Source organism: Ascidiella aspersa, chromosome 9, assembly GCF_963924565.1.
Source record: "Ascidiella aspersa chromosome 9, kaAscAspe10.2, whole genome shotgun sequence".
In the NCBI taxonomy this organism is placed as follows: domain Eukaryota; kingdom Metazoa; phylum Chordata; class Ascidiacea; order Phlebobranchia; family Ascidiidae; genus Ascidiella; species Ascidiella aspersa.
The window spans coordinates 9472962-9490412 of record NC_139455.1 but is presented as its reverse complement, the minus strand read 5'-3'; the positions used below and the strand labels follow the sequence as shown (position 1 = coordinate 9490412).

The following is a 17451-nucleotide window of genomic DNA, read 5'->3' as shown; positions in this document are numbered from 1 at the left end:
TGAAATGACTGAAATGACTGAAATGACTGAAATGACTGAAATGACTGAAATGACTGAAATGACTGAAATGACTGAAATGACTGAAATGACTGAAATGACTGAAATGAATAACATAAATGACTGAAATCACTGTATAAATGACTGAAATGGCTGTATGAATAAACGAAATGACTGAAATCACTGTATAAAAGACTGAAATGAATGAAATGACTGAAATGACTGAAATGGCTGAAATGGCTGAAATGACTGAAATGATTGAAATGACTGAAATGACTGAAATGACTGAAATGACTGAAATGACTGAAATGACTGAAATGACTGAAATGACTGAAATGACTGAAATGACTGAAATGACTGAAATGACTGAAATGACTGAAATGACTGAAATGACTGAAATGACTGAAATGACTGAAATGACTGAAATGACTGAAATGACTGAAATGACTGAAATGACTGAAATGACTGAAATGACTGAAATGACTGAAATGACTGAAATGACTGAAATGACTGAAATGACTGAAATTACTGAAATGATTAAAATGACTGTATGAATGACCGAAATGACTGAAATCGCTGTATAAATGACTGCATGAATAACCAAAATGACTGAAATCATTGTATAAATGACTGAAATGACTGAAATGACTGAAATGACTGAAATCACTGTATGAATGACCAAAATGACTGAAATGTCTGTATGAATAACCGAAATGACTGAAATGACTGAAATGACTGAAATGACTGAAATGACTGAAATGACTGAAATGACTGAAATGACTGAAATGACTGAAATGACTGAAATGACTGAAATGACTGAAATGGCTGAAATGGCTGAAATGACTGAAATGATTGAAATGACTGAAATGACTGAAATGACTGAAATGACTGAAATGACTGAAATGACTGAAATGAATGAAATGACTGAAATGACTGAAATGACTGAAATGACTGAAATGACTGAAATGACTGAAATGACTGAAATGACTGAAATGACTGAAATGACTGAAATGACTGAAATGACTGAAATGACTGAAATGACTGAAATGACTGAAATGACTGAAATGACTGAAATGACTGAAATGACTGAAATGACTGAAATGACTGAAATGACTGAAATGACTGAAATGACTGAAATGACTGAAATGACTGAAATGACTGAAATGACTGAAATGACTGAAATGACTGAAATGACTGAAATGACTGAAATGACTGAAATGACTGAAATGACTGAAATGACTGAAATGACTGAAATGACTGAAATGGCTGAAATGGCTGAAATGACTGAAATGATTGAAATGACTGAAATGACTGAAATGACTGAAATGACTGAAATGACTGAAATGACTGAAATGACTGAAATGACTGAAATGACTGAAATGACTGAAATGACTGAAATGACTGAAATGACTGAAATGACTGAAATGACTGAAATGACTGAAATGACTGAAATGACTGAAATGACTGAAATGACTGAAATGACTGAAATGACTGAAATGACTGAAATGACTGAAATGACTGAAATGACTGAAATGACTGAAATGACTGAAATGACTGAAATGGCTGAAATGGCTGAAATGACTGAAATGATTGAAATGACTGAAATGACTGAAATGACTGAAATGACTGAAATGACTGAAATGACTGAAATGACTGAAATGACTGTATGAATAACATAAATGACTGAAATCACTGTATAAATGACTGAAATGGCTGTATGAATAAACGAAATGACTGAAATCACTGTATAAAAGACTGAAATGACATAAATGACCTGATGAAAGTCCGAAATGACTGAAATCACTGTATAAATGACTAAAATGACTGAAATGACTGAAATGACTGAAATGACTGAAATGACTGAAATGACTGAAATGACTGAAATGACTGAAATGACTGAAATGACTGAAATGACTGAAATGACTGAAATGACTGAAATGACTGTATGAGTGACCTAAATGACTGAAATCACTGTATAAATGACTGAAATGACTGAAATGACTGTATGAATAAACGAAATGACTGAAATCACTGTCTAAAAGACTGAAATGACATATATGACTTGATGAAAGTCCGAAATGACTGAAATGACTGAAATGACTGAAATGACTGAAATGACTGAAATGACTGAAATGACTGAAATGACTGAAATGACTGAAATGACTGAAATGACTGAAATGACTGAAATGACTGAAATGACTGAAATGACTGAAATGACTGAAATGACTGAAATGACTGAAATGACTGAAATGACTGAAATGACTGAAATGACTGAAATGACTGAAATGACTGAAATGACTGAAATGACTGAAATGACTGAAATGACTGAAATGACTGAAATGACTGAAATGACTGAAATGACTGAAATGACTGAAATGACTGAAATGACTGAAATGACTGAAATGACTGAAATGACTGAAATGACTGAAATGACTGAAATGACTGAAATGACTGAAATGACTGAAATGACTGAAATGACTGAAATGACTGAAATGACTGAAATGACTGAAATGACTGAAATGACTGAAATGACTGAAATGACTGAAATGACTGAAATGACTGAAATGACTGAAATGACTGAAATGACTGAAATGACTGAAATGACTGAAATTACTGAAATGATTAAAATGACTGTATGAATGACCGAAATGACTGAAATCGCTGTATAAATGACTGCATGAATAACCAAAATGACTGAAATCATTGTATAAATGACTGAAATGACTGAAATGACTGAAATGACTGAAATCACTGTATGAATGACCAAAATGACTGAAATGTCTGTATGAATAACCGAAATGACTGAAATGACTGAAATGACTGAAATGACTGAAATGACTGAAATGACTGAAATGACTGAAATGACTGAAATGACTGAAATGACTGAAATGACTGAAATGACTGAAATGACTGAAATGACTGAAATGACTGAAATGACTGAAATGACTGAAATGACTGAAATGACTGAAATGACTGAAATGACTGAAATGACTGAAATGACTGAAATGACTGAAATGACTGAAATGACTGAAATGACTGAAATGACTGAAATGACTGAAATGACTGAAATGACTGAAATGACTGAAATGACTGAAATGACTGAAATGACTGAAATCACTGTATAAAAGACTGAAATGAATGAAATGACTGAAATGACTGAAATGGCTGAAATGGCTGAAATGACTGAAATGATTGAAATGACTGAAATGACTGAAATGACTGAAATGACTGAAATGACTGAAATGACTGAAATGACTGAAATGACTGAAATGACTGAAATGACTGAAATGACTGAAATGACTGAAATGACTGAAATGACTGAAATGACTGAAATGAGTGTATGAGTGACCTAAATGACTAAAATCACTGTATGAATGACTGTATGAAAGACCGAAATGACTGAAATCACAGTATACATGACTGAAATGACTGAAATGACTGAAATGAGTGTATGAGTGACCTAAATGACTGAAATCACTGTATAAATGACTGAAATGACTGAAATGACTGTATGAATAAACGAAATGACTGAAATCACTGTCTAAAAGACTGAAATGACATATATGACTTGATGAAAGTCCGAAATGACTGAAATCACTGTATAAACGACTGAAATGACTGTATGAATAAACAAAATGACTGAAATCACTGTATAAAAGAGTGAAATGACATAAATGACTTGATCAAAGTCCGTAATGACTGAAATCAATGTATAAATGACTGAAATGACTGAAATGACTGAAATGACTGAAATGACTGAAATGACTGAAATGACTGTATGAGTGACCTAAATGACTGAAATCACTGTATAAATGACTGAAATGACTGAAATGACTGTATGAATAAACGAAATGACTGAAATCACTGTCTAAAAGACTGAAATGACATATATGACTTGATGAAAGACCGAAATGACTGAAATCACTGAATAAACGACTGAAATGACTGAAATGACTGAAATGACTGAAATGACTGAAATGACTGAAATGACTGAAATGACTGAAATGACTGAAATGACTGAAATGACTGAAATGACTGAAATGACTGAAATGACTGAAATGACTGAAATGACTGAAATGACTGAAATGACTGAAATGACTGAAATGACTGAAATGACTGAAATGACTGAAATGACTGAAATGACTGAAATGACTGAAATGACTGAAATGACTGAAATGACTGAAATGACTGAAATGACTGAAATGACTGAAATGACTGAAATGACGAAATGACTGAAATGACTGAAATGACTGAAATGACTGAAATGGCTGTATGAAAGACCGAAATGACTGAAATGACTGAAATGGCTGTATGAAAGACCGAAATGACTGAAATGACTGAAATGGCTGTATGAAAGACCGAAATGACTGAAATCACAATATACATGACTGAAATGACTGAAATGACTGAAATGAGTGTATGAGTGACCTAAATGACTGAAATCACTGTATAAATGACTGTATGAAAGACCGAAATGACTGAAATCACAGTATACATGACTGAAATGACTGAAATGACTGAAATGAGTGTATGAGTGACCTAAATGACTGAAATCACTGTATAAATGACTGAAATGACTGAAATCACTGTATGAATAAACGAAATGACTGAAATCACTGTCTAAAAGACTGAAATGACATATATGACTTGATGAAAGTCCGAAATGACTGAAATCACTGTATAAACGACTGAAATGACTGTATGAATAAACAAAATGACTGAAATCACTGTATAAAAGAGTGAAATGACATAAATGACTTGATCAAAGTCCGTAATGACTGAAATCACTGTATAAATGACTGAAATGACTGAAATGACTGAAATGACTGAAATGACTGAAATGACTGAAATGACTGAAATGACTGAAATGACTGAAATGACTGAAATGACTGAAATGACTGAAATGACTGAAATGACTGAAATGACTGAAATGACTGAAATGACTGAAATGACTGAAATGACTGAAATGACTGAAATGACTGAAATGACTGAAATGACTGAAATGACTGAAATGACTGAAATGACTGAAATGACTGAAATGACTGAAATGACTGAAATGACTGAAATGACTGAAATGACTGAAATGACTGAAATGACTGAAATGACTGAAATGACTGAAATGACTGAAATGACTGAAATGACTGAAATGACTGAAATGACTGAAATGACTGAAATGACTGAAATGACTGAAATGACTGAAATGACTGAAATGACTGAAATGACTGAAATGACTGAAATGACTGAAATGACTGAAATGACTGAAATGACTGAAATGACTGAAATGACTGAAATGACTGAAATGACTGAAATGACTGAAATGACTGAAATGACTGAAATGACTGAAATGACTGAAATGACTGAAATGACTGAAATGACTGAAATGACTGAAATGACTGAAATGACTGAAATGACTGAAATGACTGAAATGACTGAAATGACTGAAATGACTGAAATGACTGAAATGACTGAAATGACTGAAATGACTGAAATGACTGAAATGAATAACATAAATGACTGAAATCACTGTATAAATGACTGAAATGGCTGTATGAATAAACGAAATGACTGAAATCACTGTATAAAAGACTGAAATGACATAAATGACCTGATGAAAGTCCGAAATGACTGAAATCACTGTATAAATGACTGAAATGACTGAAATGACTGAAATGACTGAAATGACTGAAATGACTGAAATGACTGAAATGACTGTATGAGTGACCTAAATGACTGAAATCACTGTATAAATGACTGAAATGACTGAAATGACTGTATGAATAAACGAAATGACTGAAATCACTGTCTAAAAGACTGAAATGACATATATGACTTGATGAAAGTCCGAAATGACTGAAATCACTGTATAAACGACTGAAATGACTGTATGAATAAACAAAATGACTGAAATCACTGTATAAAAGAGTGAAATGACATAAATGACTTGATCAAAGTCCGTAATGACTGAAATCACTGTATAAATGACTGAAATGACTGAAATGACTGAAATGACTGAAATGACTGAAAAGACTGAAATGACTGAAATGACTGAAATGACTGAAATGACTGAAATGACTGAAATGACTGAAATGACTGAAATGACTGAAATGACTGAAATGACTGAAATGACTGAAATGACTGAAATGACTGAAATGACTGAAATGACTGAAATGACTGAAATGGCTGTATGAAAGACCGAAATGACTGAAATGACTGAAATGACTGAAATGACTGAAATGACTGAAATGACTGAAATGACTGAAATGACTGAAATGGCTGTATGAAAGACCGAAATGACTGAAATGACTGAAATGACTGAAATGACTGAAATGACTGAAATGACTGAAATGACTGAAATGACTGAAATGACTGAAATGACTGAAATGACTGAAATGACTGAAATGACTGAAATGACTGAAATGACTGAAATGACTGAAATGACTGAAATGACTGAAATGACTGAAATGACTGAAATGACTGAAATGACTGAAATGACTGAAATGACTGAAATGACTGAAATGACTGAAATGACTGAAATGACTGAAATGACTGAAATGACTGAAATGACTGAAATGACTGAAATGACTGAAATGACTGAAATGACTGAAATGACTGAAATGACTGAAATGACTGAAATGACTGAAATGACTGAAATGACTGAAATGACTGAAATGACTGAAATGGCTGTATGAAAGACCGAAATGACTGAAATGACTGAAATGACTGAAATGACTGAAATGACTGAAATGACTGAAATGACTGAAATGACTGAAATGACTGAAATGACTGAAATGACTGAAATGACTGAAATGACTGAAATGACTGAAATGACTGAAATGACTGAAATGACTGAAATGACTGAAATGACTGAAATGACTGAAATGACTGAAATGACTGAAATGACTGAAATGACTGAAATGAGTGTATGAGTGACCTAAATGACTGAAATCACTGTATAAATGACTGAAATGACTGAAATGACTGTATGAATAAACGAAATGACTGAAATCACTGTCTAAAAGACTGAAATGACATAAATGACTTGATCAAAGTCCGTAATGACTGAAATCACTGTATAAATGACTGAAATGACTGAAATGACTGAAATGACTGTAATGACTGAAATGACTGAAATGACTGAAATGACTGAAATGACTGAAATGACTGAAATGACTGAAATGACTGAAATGACTGAAATGACTGAAATGGCTGTATGAAAGATCGAAATGACTGAAATGACTGAAATGGCTGAAATGACTGAAATGACTGAAATGACTGTATGAATGAGCTAAATGACTGAAATCACTGTATAAATGACTGAAATGACTGAAATGACTGTATGAATAAACGAAATGACTGAAATCACTGTCTAAAAGACTGAAATGACATATATGACTTGATGAAAGTCCAAAATGACTGAAATCACTGTATAAACGACTGAAATGACTGAAATGACTGAAATGACTGAAATGACTGAAATGACTGAAATGACTGAAATGACTGAAATGACTGAAATGACTGAAATGACTGAAATGACTGAAATGACTGAAATGACTGAAATGACTGAAATGACTGAAATGACTGAAATGACTGAAATGACTGAAATGACTGAAATGACTGAAATGACTGAAATGACTGAAATGACTGAAATGACTGAAATGACTGAAATGACTGAAATGACTGAAATGACTGAAATGACTGAAATAACTGAAATGACTGAAATGACTGTATGAATAACATAAATGACTGAAATCACTGTATAAATGACTGAAATGGCTGTATGAATAAATGAAATGACTGAAATCACTGTATAAAAGACTGAAATGACATAAATGACCTGATGAAAGTCCGAAATGACTGAAATCACTGTATAAATGACTGAAATGACTGAAATGACTGAAATGACTGAAATGACTGAAATGACTGAAATGACTGAAATGACTGAAATGACTGAAATGACTGAAATGACTGAAATGACTGAAATGACTGAAATGACTGAAATGACTGAAATGACTGAAATGACTGAAATGACTGAAATGACTGAAATGACTGAAATGACTGAAATGACTGAAATGGCTGAAATGGCTGAAATGACTGAAATGATTGAAATGACTGAAATGACTGAAATGACTGAAATGACTGAAATGACTGAAATGACTGAAATGACTGAAATGACTGAAATGACTGAAATGACTGAAATGACCGAAATGACTGAAATGAATGAAATGACTGAAATGACTGAAATGGCTGAAATGGCTGAAATGACTGAAATGATTGAAATGACTGAAATGACTGAAATGAATGTAAAAATCACTGAAATGACAGAAATCGCTGGCTGAATGACTGAAATGACTGAAATGACTGAAATGACTGAAATGACTGAAATGACTGAAATGACTGAAATGACTGAAATGACTGAAATGACTGAAATGACTGAAATGACTGAAATGACTGAAATGACTGAAATGACTGAAATGACTGAAATGACTGAAATGACCGAAATGACTGAAATGAATGAAATGACTGAAATGACTGAAATGGCTGAAATGGCTGAAATGACTGAAATGATTGAAATGACTGAAATGACTGAAATGAATGTAAAAATCACTGAAATGACAGAAATCGCTGGCTGAATGACTGAAATGACTGAAATGACTGAAATGACTGAAATGACTGAAATGACTGAAATGACTGAAATGACTGAAATGACTGAAATGACTGAAATGACTGAAATGACTGAAATGACTGAAATGACTGAAATGACTGAAATGACTGAAATGACTGAAATGACTGAAATGACTGAAATGACTGAAATGACTGAAATGACTGAAATGACTGAAATGACTGAAATGACTGTATGAGTGACCTAAATGACTGAAATCACTGTATAAATGACTGAAATGACTGAAATGACTGTATGAATAAACGAAATGACTGAAATCACTGTCTAAAAGACTGAAATTGTGGCGTACATGGTTCCGCGTCGGCGCGCGCTTAGCGAAGCGTGCAATTTGCCTTTTTTGTGTTGTGCTTTATAATCGAGTGTTGTGTTGCGCTGACCCCCTTATTCGATCTACGCGTCTCGCAATAAAGCATCAACCGCTTCACTGGTGACCTCGCAACTTTAAAACGTTCTTTTGAAGTCGAAGATGGAAGCTGAACACGCCGTTTCGATCAAGCTTCCTACGTTCTGGCCAACACAGCCACGTGTTTGGCTGCAGCAGGTAGAGGCGCAGTTTGCTATTAAGAAAATTGTTGAAGATAAAACTAAGTTCTATTACATAGTTTCTGCGCTCGACCAAGGAACTGCAGCACGTTTAATTGACCTGCTGGAGCGCCCGCCGGCCGAAGGCAAGTACGACGCAATTAAGCAACGCTTGCTGCAGTCATTTACGCTTTCAAAGCAAGAACGAGCAGCGCAGCTTTTAAACATGCCTCCTTTGGGCGACAAGAAACCCTCTGTTTTAATGGACGAGATGCTTGCCCTACTCGGAGACCACCGTTCTTGTTTTCTTTTTGAACATTTGTTTTTGCAGCACATGCCTGAGGATATCCGGTTAGTATTGGCTCACGAGGATACCACAGATCTTCGTCGATTGGCTCTGAAGGCAGACATTTTATGGCTTTCTCGCAGTAGCAACAACGAGTTTGCTGTAAGCAAGGTGCAACGCGGTAAGCAATTTCGCAATAACAGCGATAAAACTACTGGTATATGTTTCTACCATAGACGCTTTGGAGCAGACGCACGTCAATGCAGCCCACCGTGTTCTTTTCAGGGAAACGACAAGGCCGGCTGCCTGTGATAGCGAAGACATCCGGCAATGCTTTCAGTCTATTTTTTCTTTGGGACCGGGTTTCTGGTCGTAACTTTTTAGTGGACACTGGAGCTCAAGTAAGTGCCCTTCCACCTACCGGTCTCGAACGACGCACAAACCCGAAGGGTTCCGTTCTTAAGGCTGCAAATGGTAGTTTAATCGCCACTTACGGTTACAAAATGGTTACACTCCACATCCCGGCTGGAGTTTTTAAATGGAGGTTTGTGTTGGCAGACGTTTCACGCCCACTGCTCGGTGCAGACTTTCTTCGCGCTAACCGCTTGTTAGTCGATATTGAAAGGAAACGTCTTGTACACTCAGATGCTTTTTCTACTTGCCCGTTAAGAGTATATCGCTGTCCACCGCCTCAACTTAACACACTTAATTCGTTGCTTTCTCCATTTGAAAGATTATTAGATAGGTTTCCTAGTCTGAAAATCCCTAGTTTTTCCGACGCCTTGCCTAAGCATGGCGTCCAACACTATATTGTGACCACTGGCCAACCTGTACATTCCCGCGTCAGACGCCTTTCGCCTGAAAAGTTATCGTTAGCTAGGGCTGAATTTCAAAAGATGCTCGAGTTAGGTATAGTGCGCCGGTCATCCAGCCCATGGTCGTCACCTCTCCACATGGTAGAGAAGCCCTCGGGTGGTTGGCGCCCCTGTGGCGATTATCGTCGCCTCAATGATGCCACTCAAGCTGATCGTTACTCTATACCCCATATCCACGACTTTACTGCACGTCTGGCTGGTTGTACCGTATTTTCTAAAATAGACTTAATACGAGGCTATCATCAGGTTCCAGTTGCTGAAGCAGACATCGCAAAGACCGCTGTCATCACGCCATTTGGTCTCTTCGAGTTTCTTCGAACTCCGTTTGGGTTGAAGAATGCCGCGCAAACTTTTCAGAGGATGATGGACTCGATTTGTCAAGGTTTGCACTTTATTTATGTTTACCTCGATGACATTCTTGTTGCTAGTCCGACTAAGGCTGCTCACATGCAACACTTAACGCAGCTTTTTCAGCAGCTTTCAGACCACGGTCTTGTTTTGAACCTGCAAAAGTGCGAGTTCGGTAAAGAAAGCCTTGAGTTCCTCGGTCATTTCGTTGACCAGCACGGGGTCAAACCTCTGCCTTCGAAAGTTGACGCAATCAACAACTTTCCTGTGCCTCAAACCGTCAAGGGTTTACAGGAGTTTTGCGGTATGATAAACTTCTATCACAGGTTTATTCCAAATGTCGCAGACATTATGAAGCCCCTGTATGGTTCCTTATCCGGCAAGCCGAGGTCACTCGTTTGGACTCGCGTTCTTCAGGAAGCTTTCGACAAAGCAAAGAATGCACTCGCTAACGCAACGCTTTTGCATCACCCGGAGTGGCAAGCCAGCATCGCGCTCACTGTTGATGCTTCGCAGTCTGCCGTCGGCGCAGTCATCCAACAACTTAAAGAAGGCTGCTGGGTCCCCCTGGCGTTTTTCAGTCGTCAACTGAGAAAACCCGAAACCAGGTACAGTGCCTTCGATCGCGAGTTGTTAGCACTACACCTAGCAATCCGGCACTTTCGCTACTTCCTTGAAGGTCGCAACTTCACAGCCTATACTGATCACAAACCTCTCACTTTTGCATTCAAGAAAGTTTCAGATCCGTGGTCTGCTCGTCAGCAACGTCAACTCTCTTATATTTCCCAGTTTACCACCGATGTCCAACACATCAGCGGTAAGTCAAATACAGTTGCTGATGCTCTATCGAGGTCATTTGTCCATTCCTTAGAAGGTTCAACTGCAGACTTGGACTTCGAGGCACTAGCGCGTGCACAACAGACAGACGAAGTACAATCTTACCGCACTGCTGTTACAGGGTTGACTTTGAAGGATATTTCAATTGGTTCTTCCGCAACTACACTCCTGTGCGATGTATCTACAGGTAATCCTCGTCCAATTGTCCCTGCATCATGGCAGAAAAAAGTGTTTGACGCCGTACATGGGTTATCACACCCATCCATCCGCATCACGAAAAAACTTATGGCCTCAAAGTTTGTCTGGCATGGCATGAAAAAGAATGTTGTTCAATGGGCCAAGCAATGCATCTGTTGTCAGCGTTCCAAGGTTCAACGCCATATTCGTTCCCCACTGAAGGACTACATACCTCCGTCTGCTCGTTTTCAGCACATAAATATCGACATTGTTGGTCCACTTCCACCGTGTCGAGGCCATAGGTATGTTTTTACAATTGTCGACAGATTCTCACGATGGCCGGAAGCTATACCAATGGAAGACGCTACCACACTCACCTGTGCGCGGGCTCTCATATTTCATTGGCTCTCCAGATTCGGCATTCCAACTCGCATGTCATCAGATCGAGGCCCGCAGTTCACGTCTCAGCTGTGGACTACCGTAGGCCAACTATTGGGTATTCACCTCCACCGCACGACAGCATTCCATCCTCAAGCGAACGGCCTGGTGGAGCGTTTTCACCGTCATTTGAAGAGCGCATTGATGGCACGCTTTACGGGATCAAACTGGATGGACGAGTTGCCTTGGGTGTTGCTGGGCATTAGAACTGCTCCTAAGGAAGACTTAAAAGCGTCATCCGCTGAGTTGGTTTATGGCGCACCTTTAACAGTTCCGGGTCAATTCATTGCTAATGAAGGAGGTTTTACTTCTAACTTTTTACCTGCTTTACAGGACACTCTCCGACAGCTGTTGCCACAACCGATGTCGCGTCACAGCAACCCTCGTATTTCCGTCCCGTCGACATTGAGGAATAGCCCATACGTGTTTGTACGCCGTGACACTCATCGAGCTCCTCTGACCAAACCGTACGATGGCCCATATAAGGTCCTTCAAGCGTCCAGCAAAACCTTCCTTTTAGATGTTGGAGGTCGTCAACAGACCATTTCCATCGACCGCTTGAAACCGGCTCACGTCGATTTAACTAAACCGGTTCCAGTCGCGCAACCTCCGGCCAGAGGACGACCAAGACGCAACGTTCATCCCCCGCAACGCTACGCGGCTTTTTATATGCCCGCTTCTGGAGGGGGGTACTGTGGCGTACATGGTTCCGCGTCGGCGCGCGCTTAGCGAAGCGTGCAATTTGCCTTTTTTGTGTTGTGCTTTATAATCGAGTGTTGTGTTGCGCTGACCCCCTTATTCGATCTACGCGTCTCGCAATAAAGCATCAACCGCTTCAAAATGACATATATGACTTGATGAAAGTCCGAAATGACTGAAATCACTGAATAAACGACTGAAATGACTGAAATGACTGAAATGACTGAAATCACTGAAATGACTGAAATGACTGCATGAATGAGCTAAATGACTGAAATCACTGTATAAATGACTGAAATGACTGTATGAATAAACAAAATGACTGAAATCACTGTATAAAAGAGTGAAATGACATAAATGACTTGATGAAAGTCCGTAATGACTGAAATCACTGTATAAATGACTGAAATGACTGAAATGACTGAAATGACTGAAATGACTGAAATGACTGAAATGACTGAAATGACTGAAATGACTGAAATGACTGAAATGACTGAAATGACTGAAATGACTGAAATGACTGAAATGACTGAAATGACTGAAATGACTGAAATGACTGAAATGACTGAAATGACTGAAATGACTGAAATGACTGAAATGACTGAAATGACTGAAATGACTGAAATGACTGAAATGACTGAAATGACTGAAATGACTGAAATGACTGAAATGACTGAAATGACTGAAATGACTGAAATGACTGAAATGACTGAAATGAATAACATAAATGACTGAAATCACTGTATAAATGACTGAAATGGCTGTATGAATAAACGAAATGACTGAAATCACTGTATAAAAGACTGAAATGACATAAATGACCTGATGAAAGTCCGAAATGACTGAAATCACTGTATAAATGACAGAAATGACTGAAATGACTGAAATGACTGAAATGACTGAAATGACTGAAATGACTGAAATGACTGTATGAGTGACCTAAATGACTGAAATCACTGTATAAATGACTGAAATGACTGAAATGACTGTATGAATAAACGAAATGACTGAAATCACTGTCTAAAAGACTGAAATGACATATATGACTTGATGAAAGTCCGAAATGACTGAAATCACTGTATAAACGACTGAAATGACTGTATGAATAAACAAAATGACTGAAATCACTGTATAAAAGAGTGAAATGACATAAATGACTTGATCAAAGTCCGTAATGACTGAAATCACTGTATAAATGACTGAAATGACTGAAATGACTGAAATGACTGAAATGACTGAAATGACTGAAAAGACTGAAATGACTGAAATGACTGAAATGACTGAAATGACTGAAATGACTGAAATGACTGAAATGACTGAAATGACTGAAATGACTGAAATGACTGAAATGACTGAAATGACTGAAATGGCTGTATGAAAGACCGAAATGACTGAAATGACTGAAATGACTGAAATGACTGAAATGACTGAAATGACTGAAATGACTGAAATGACTGAAATGACTGAAATGACTGAAATGACTGAAATGACTGAAATGACTGAAATGACTGAAATGACTGAAATGACTGAAATGACTGAAATGACTGAAATGACTGAAATGACTGAAATGACTGAAATGACTGAAATGACTGAAATGACTGAAATGACTGAAATGACTGAAATGACTGAAATGACTGAAATGGCTGTATGAAAGACCGAAATGACTGAAATGACTGAAATGACTGAAATGACTGAAATGACTGAAATGACTGAAATGACTGAAATGACTGAAATGACTGAAATGACTGAAATGACTGAAATGACTGAAATGACTGAAATGACTGAAATGACTGAAATGACTGAAATGACTGAAATGACTGAAATGACTGAAATGACTGAAATGACTGAAATGAGTGTATGAGTGACCTAAATGACTGAAATCACTGTATAAATGACTGAAATGACTGAAATGACTGTATGAATAAACGAAATGACTGAAATCACTGTCTAAAAGACTGAAATGACATAAATGACTGAAATGACTGAAATGACTGAAATGACTGAAATGACTGAAATGACTGAAATGACTGAAATGATTAAAATGACTGTATGAATGACCGAAATGACTGAAATCGCTGTATAAATGACTGCATGAATAACCAAAATGACTGAAATCATTGTATAAATGACTGAAATGACTGAAATCACTGAAATGACTGAAATCACTGTATGAATGACCAAAATGACTGAAATGTCTGTATGAATAACCGAAATGACTGAAATGACTGAAATGACTGAAATGACTGAAATGACTGAAATGACTGAAATGACTGAAATGACTGAAATGACTGAAATGACTGAAATGACTGAAATGACTGAAATGACTGAAATGACTGAAATGACTGAAATGACTGAAATGACTGAAATGACTGAAATGACTGAAATGACTGAAATGACTGAAATGACTGAAATGACTGAAATGACTGAAATGACTGAAATGACTGAAATGACTGAAATGACTGAAATGACGGAAATGACTTAAATGACTGAAATGACTGAAATGACTGAAATGACTGAAATGACTGAAATGACTGAAATGACTGAAATGACTGAAATGACTGAAATGACTGAAATGACTGAAATGACTGAAATGACTGAAATGACTGAAATGACTGAAATGACTGAAATGACTGAAATGACTGAAATGACTGAAATGACGGAAATGACTGCATGAATAACCGAAATGAGTGAAATCATTGTATAAATGACTGAAATGACTGAAATTACTGAAATGACTGAAATTACTGAAATGACTTTATGAATGACCGAAATGACTGAAATCGCTGTATAAATGACTGCATGAATAACCAAAATGACTGAAATCTTTGTATAAATGACTGAAATGACTGAAATGACTGAAATGACTGAAATGACTGAAATCACTGTATGAATGACCAAAATGACTGAAATGTCTGTATGAATAACCGAAATGACTGAAATGACTGAAATGACTGAAATGGCTCAAATGACTGAAATGACTGAAATGACTGAAATGACTGAAATGACTGAAATGACTGAAATGACTGAAATGACTGAAATGACTGAAATGACTGAAATGACTGAAATGACTGAAATGACTGAAATGACTGAAATGACTGAAATGACTGAAATGACTGAAATGACTGAAATGACTGAAATGACTGAAATGACTGAAATGACTGAAATGACTGAAATGACTGAAATGACTGAAATGACTGAAATGACTGAAATGACTGAAATGACTGAAATGACTGAAATGACTGAAATGACTGAAATGACTGAAATGACTGAAATGACTGAAATGACTGAAATGACTGAAATGACTGAAATGACTGAAATGACTGAAATGACTGAAATGTCTGGAATGACTGTATGAATGACCAAAATGACTGAAATGTCTGTATGAATAACCGAAATGACTGAAATGACTGAAATGACTGAAATGGCTCAAATGACTGAAATGACTGAAATGACTGAAATGACTGAAATGACTGAAATTACTGAAATGATTAAAATGACTGTATGAATGACCAAAATGTCTGTATGAATAACCGAAATGACTGAAATGACTGAAATGACTGAAATGACTGAAATGACTGAAATGGCTGAAATGACTGAAATGACTGAAATGACTGAAATGACTGAAATGACTGAAATGACTGAAATTACTGAAATGATTAAAATGACTGTATGAATGACCGAAATGACTGAAATCGCTGTATAAATGACTGCATGAATAACCAAAATGACTGAAATCATTGTATAAATGACTGAAATGACTGAAATGACTGAAATGACTGAAATGACTGAAATGACTGAAATGACTGAAATGACTGAAATGACTGAAATGACTGAAATCACTGTATGAATGACCAAAATGACTGAAATGTCTGTATGAATAACTGAAATGACTGAAATGACTGAAATGACTGAAATGACTGAAATGACTGAAATGACTGAAATGACTGAAATGACTGAAATGACTGAAATGACTGAAATGACTGAAATGACTGAAATGACTGAAATGACTGAAATGACTGAAATGACTGAAATGACTGAAATGACTGAAATGACTGAAATGACTGAAATGACTGAAATGACTGAAATGACTGAAATGACTGAAATGACTGAAATGACTGAAATGACTGAAATGACTGAAATGACTGAAATGACTGAAATGACTGAAATGACTGAAATGACTGAAATGACTGAAATGACTGAAATGACTGAAATGACTGAAATGACTGAAATGACTGAAATGACTGAAATGACTGAAATGACTGAAATGACTGAAATGACTGAAATGTCTGGAATGACTGTATGAATGACCAAAATGACTGAAATGTCTGTATGAATAACCGAAATGACTGAAATGACTGAAATGACTGAAATGGCTCAAATGACTGAAATGACTGAAATGACTGAAATGACTGAAATGACTGAAATGACTGAAATTACTGAAATGATTAAAATGACTGTATGAATGACCAAAATGTCTGTATGAATAACCGAAATGACTGAAATGACTGAAATGACTGAAATGACTGAAATGACTGAAATGACTGAAATGACTGAAATGACTGAAATGACTGAAATGACTGAAATGACTGAAA

At 36.6% G+C, this 17451-nt stretch overlaps 1 protein-coding gene across 1 annotated transcript; it reads left to right on the top strand.

The window, feature by feature from the left end:
• The first annotated feature begins 9143 nt into the window (after nucleotides 1–9143).
• LOC146132886 (uncharacterized) lies at nucleotides 9144–9797 on the top strand. Its single transcript, XM_083396477.1, has one exon. It carries the CDS (start codon nucleotides 9144–9146, stop codon nucleotides 9795–9797), a length of 654 nt encoding a protein of 217 aa, XP_083252603.1.
• The last annotated feature ends 7654 nt before the right edge of the window (nucleotides 9798–17451 follow it).

What these genes read in the sequence shown, in the direction of transcription:
- LOC146132886 (XM_083396477.1), top strand. Translation starts at nt 9,144, where the DNA reads ATGGAAGCTGAACACGCCGTTTCGATCAAGCTTCCTACGTTCTGGCCA.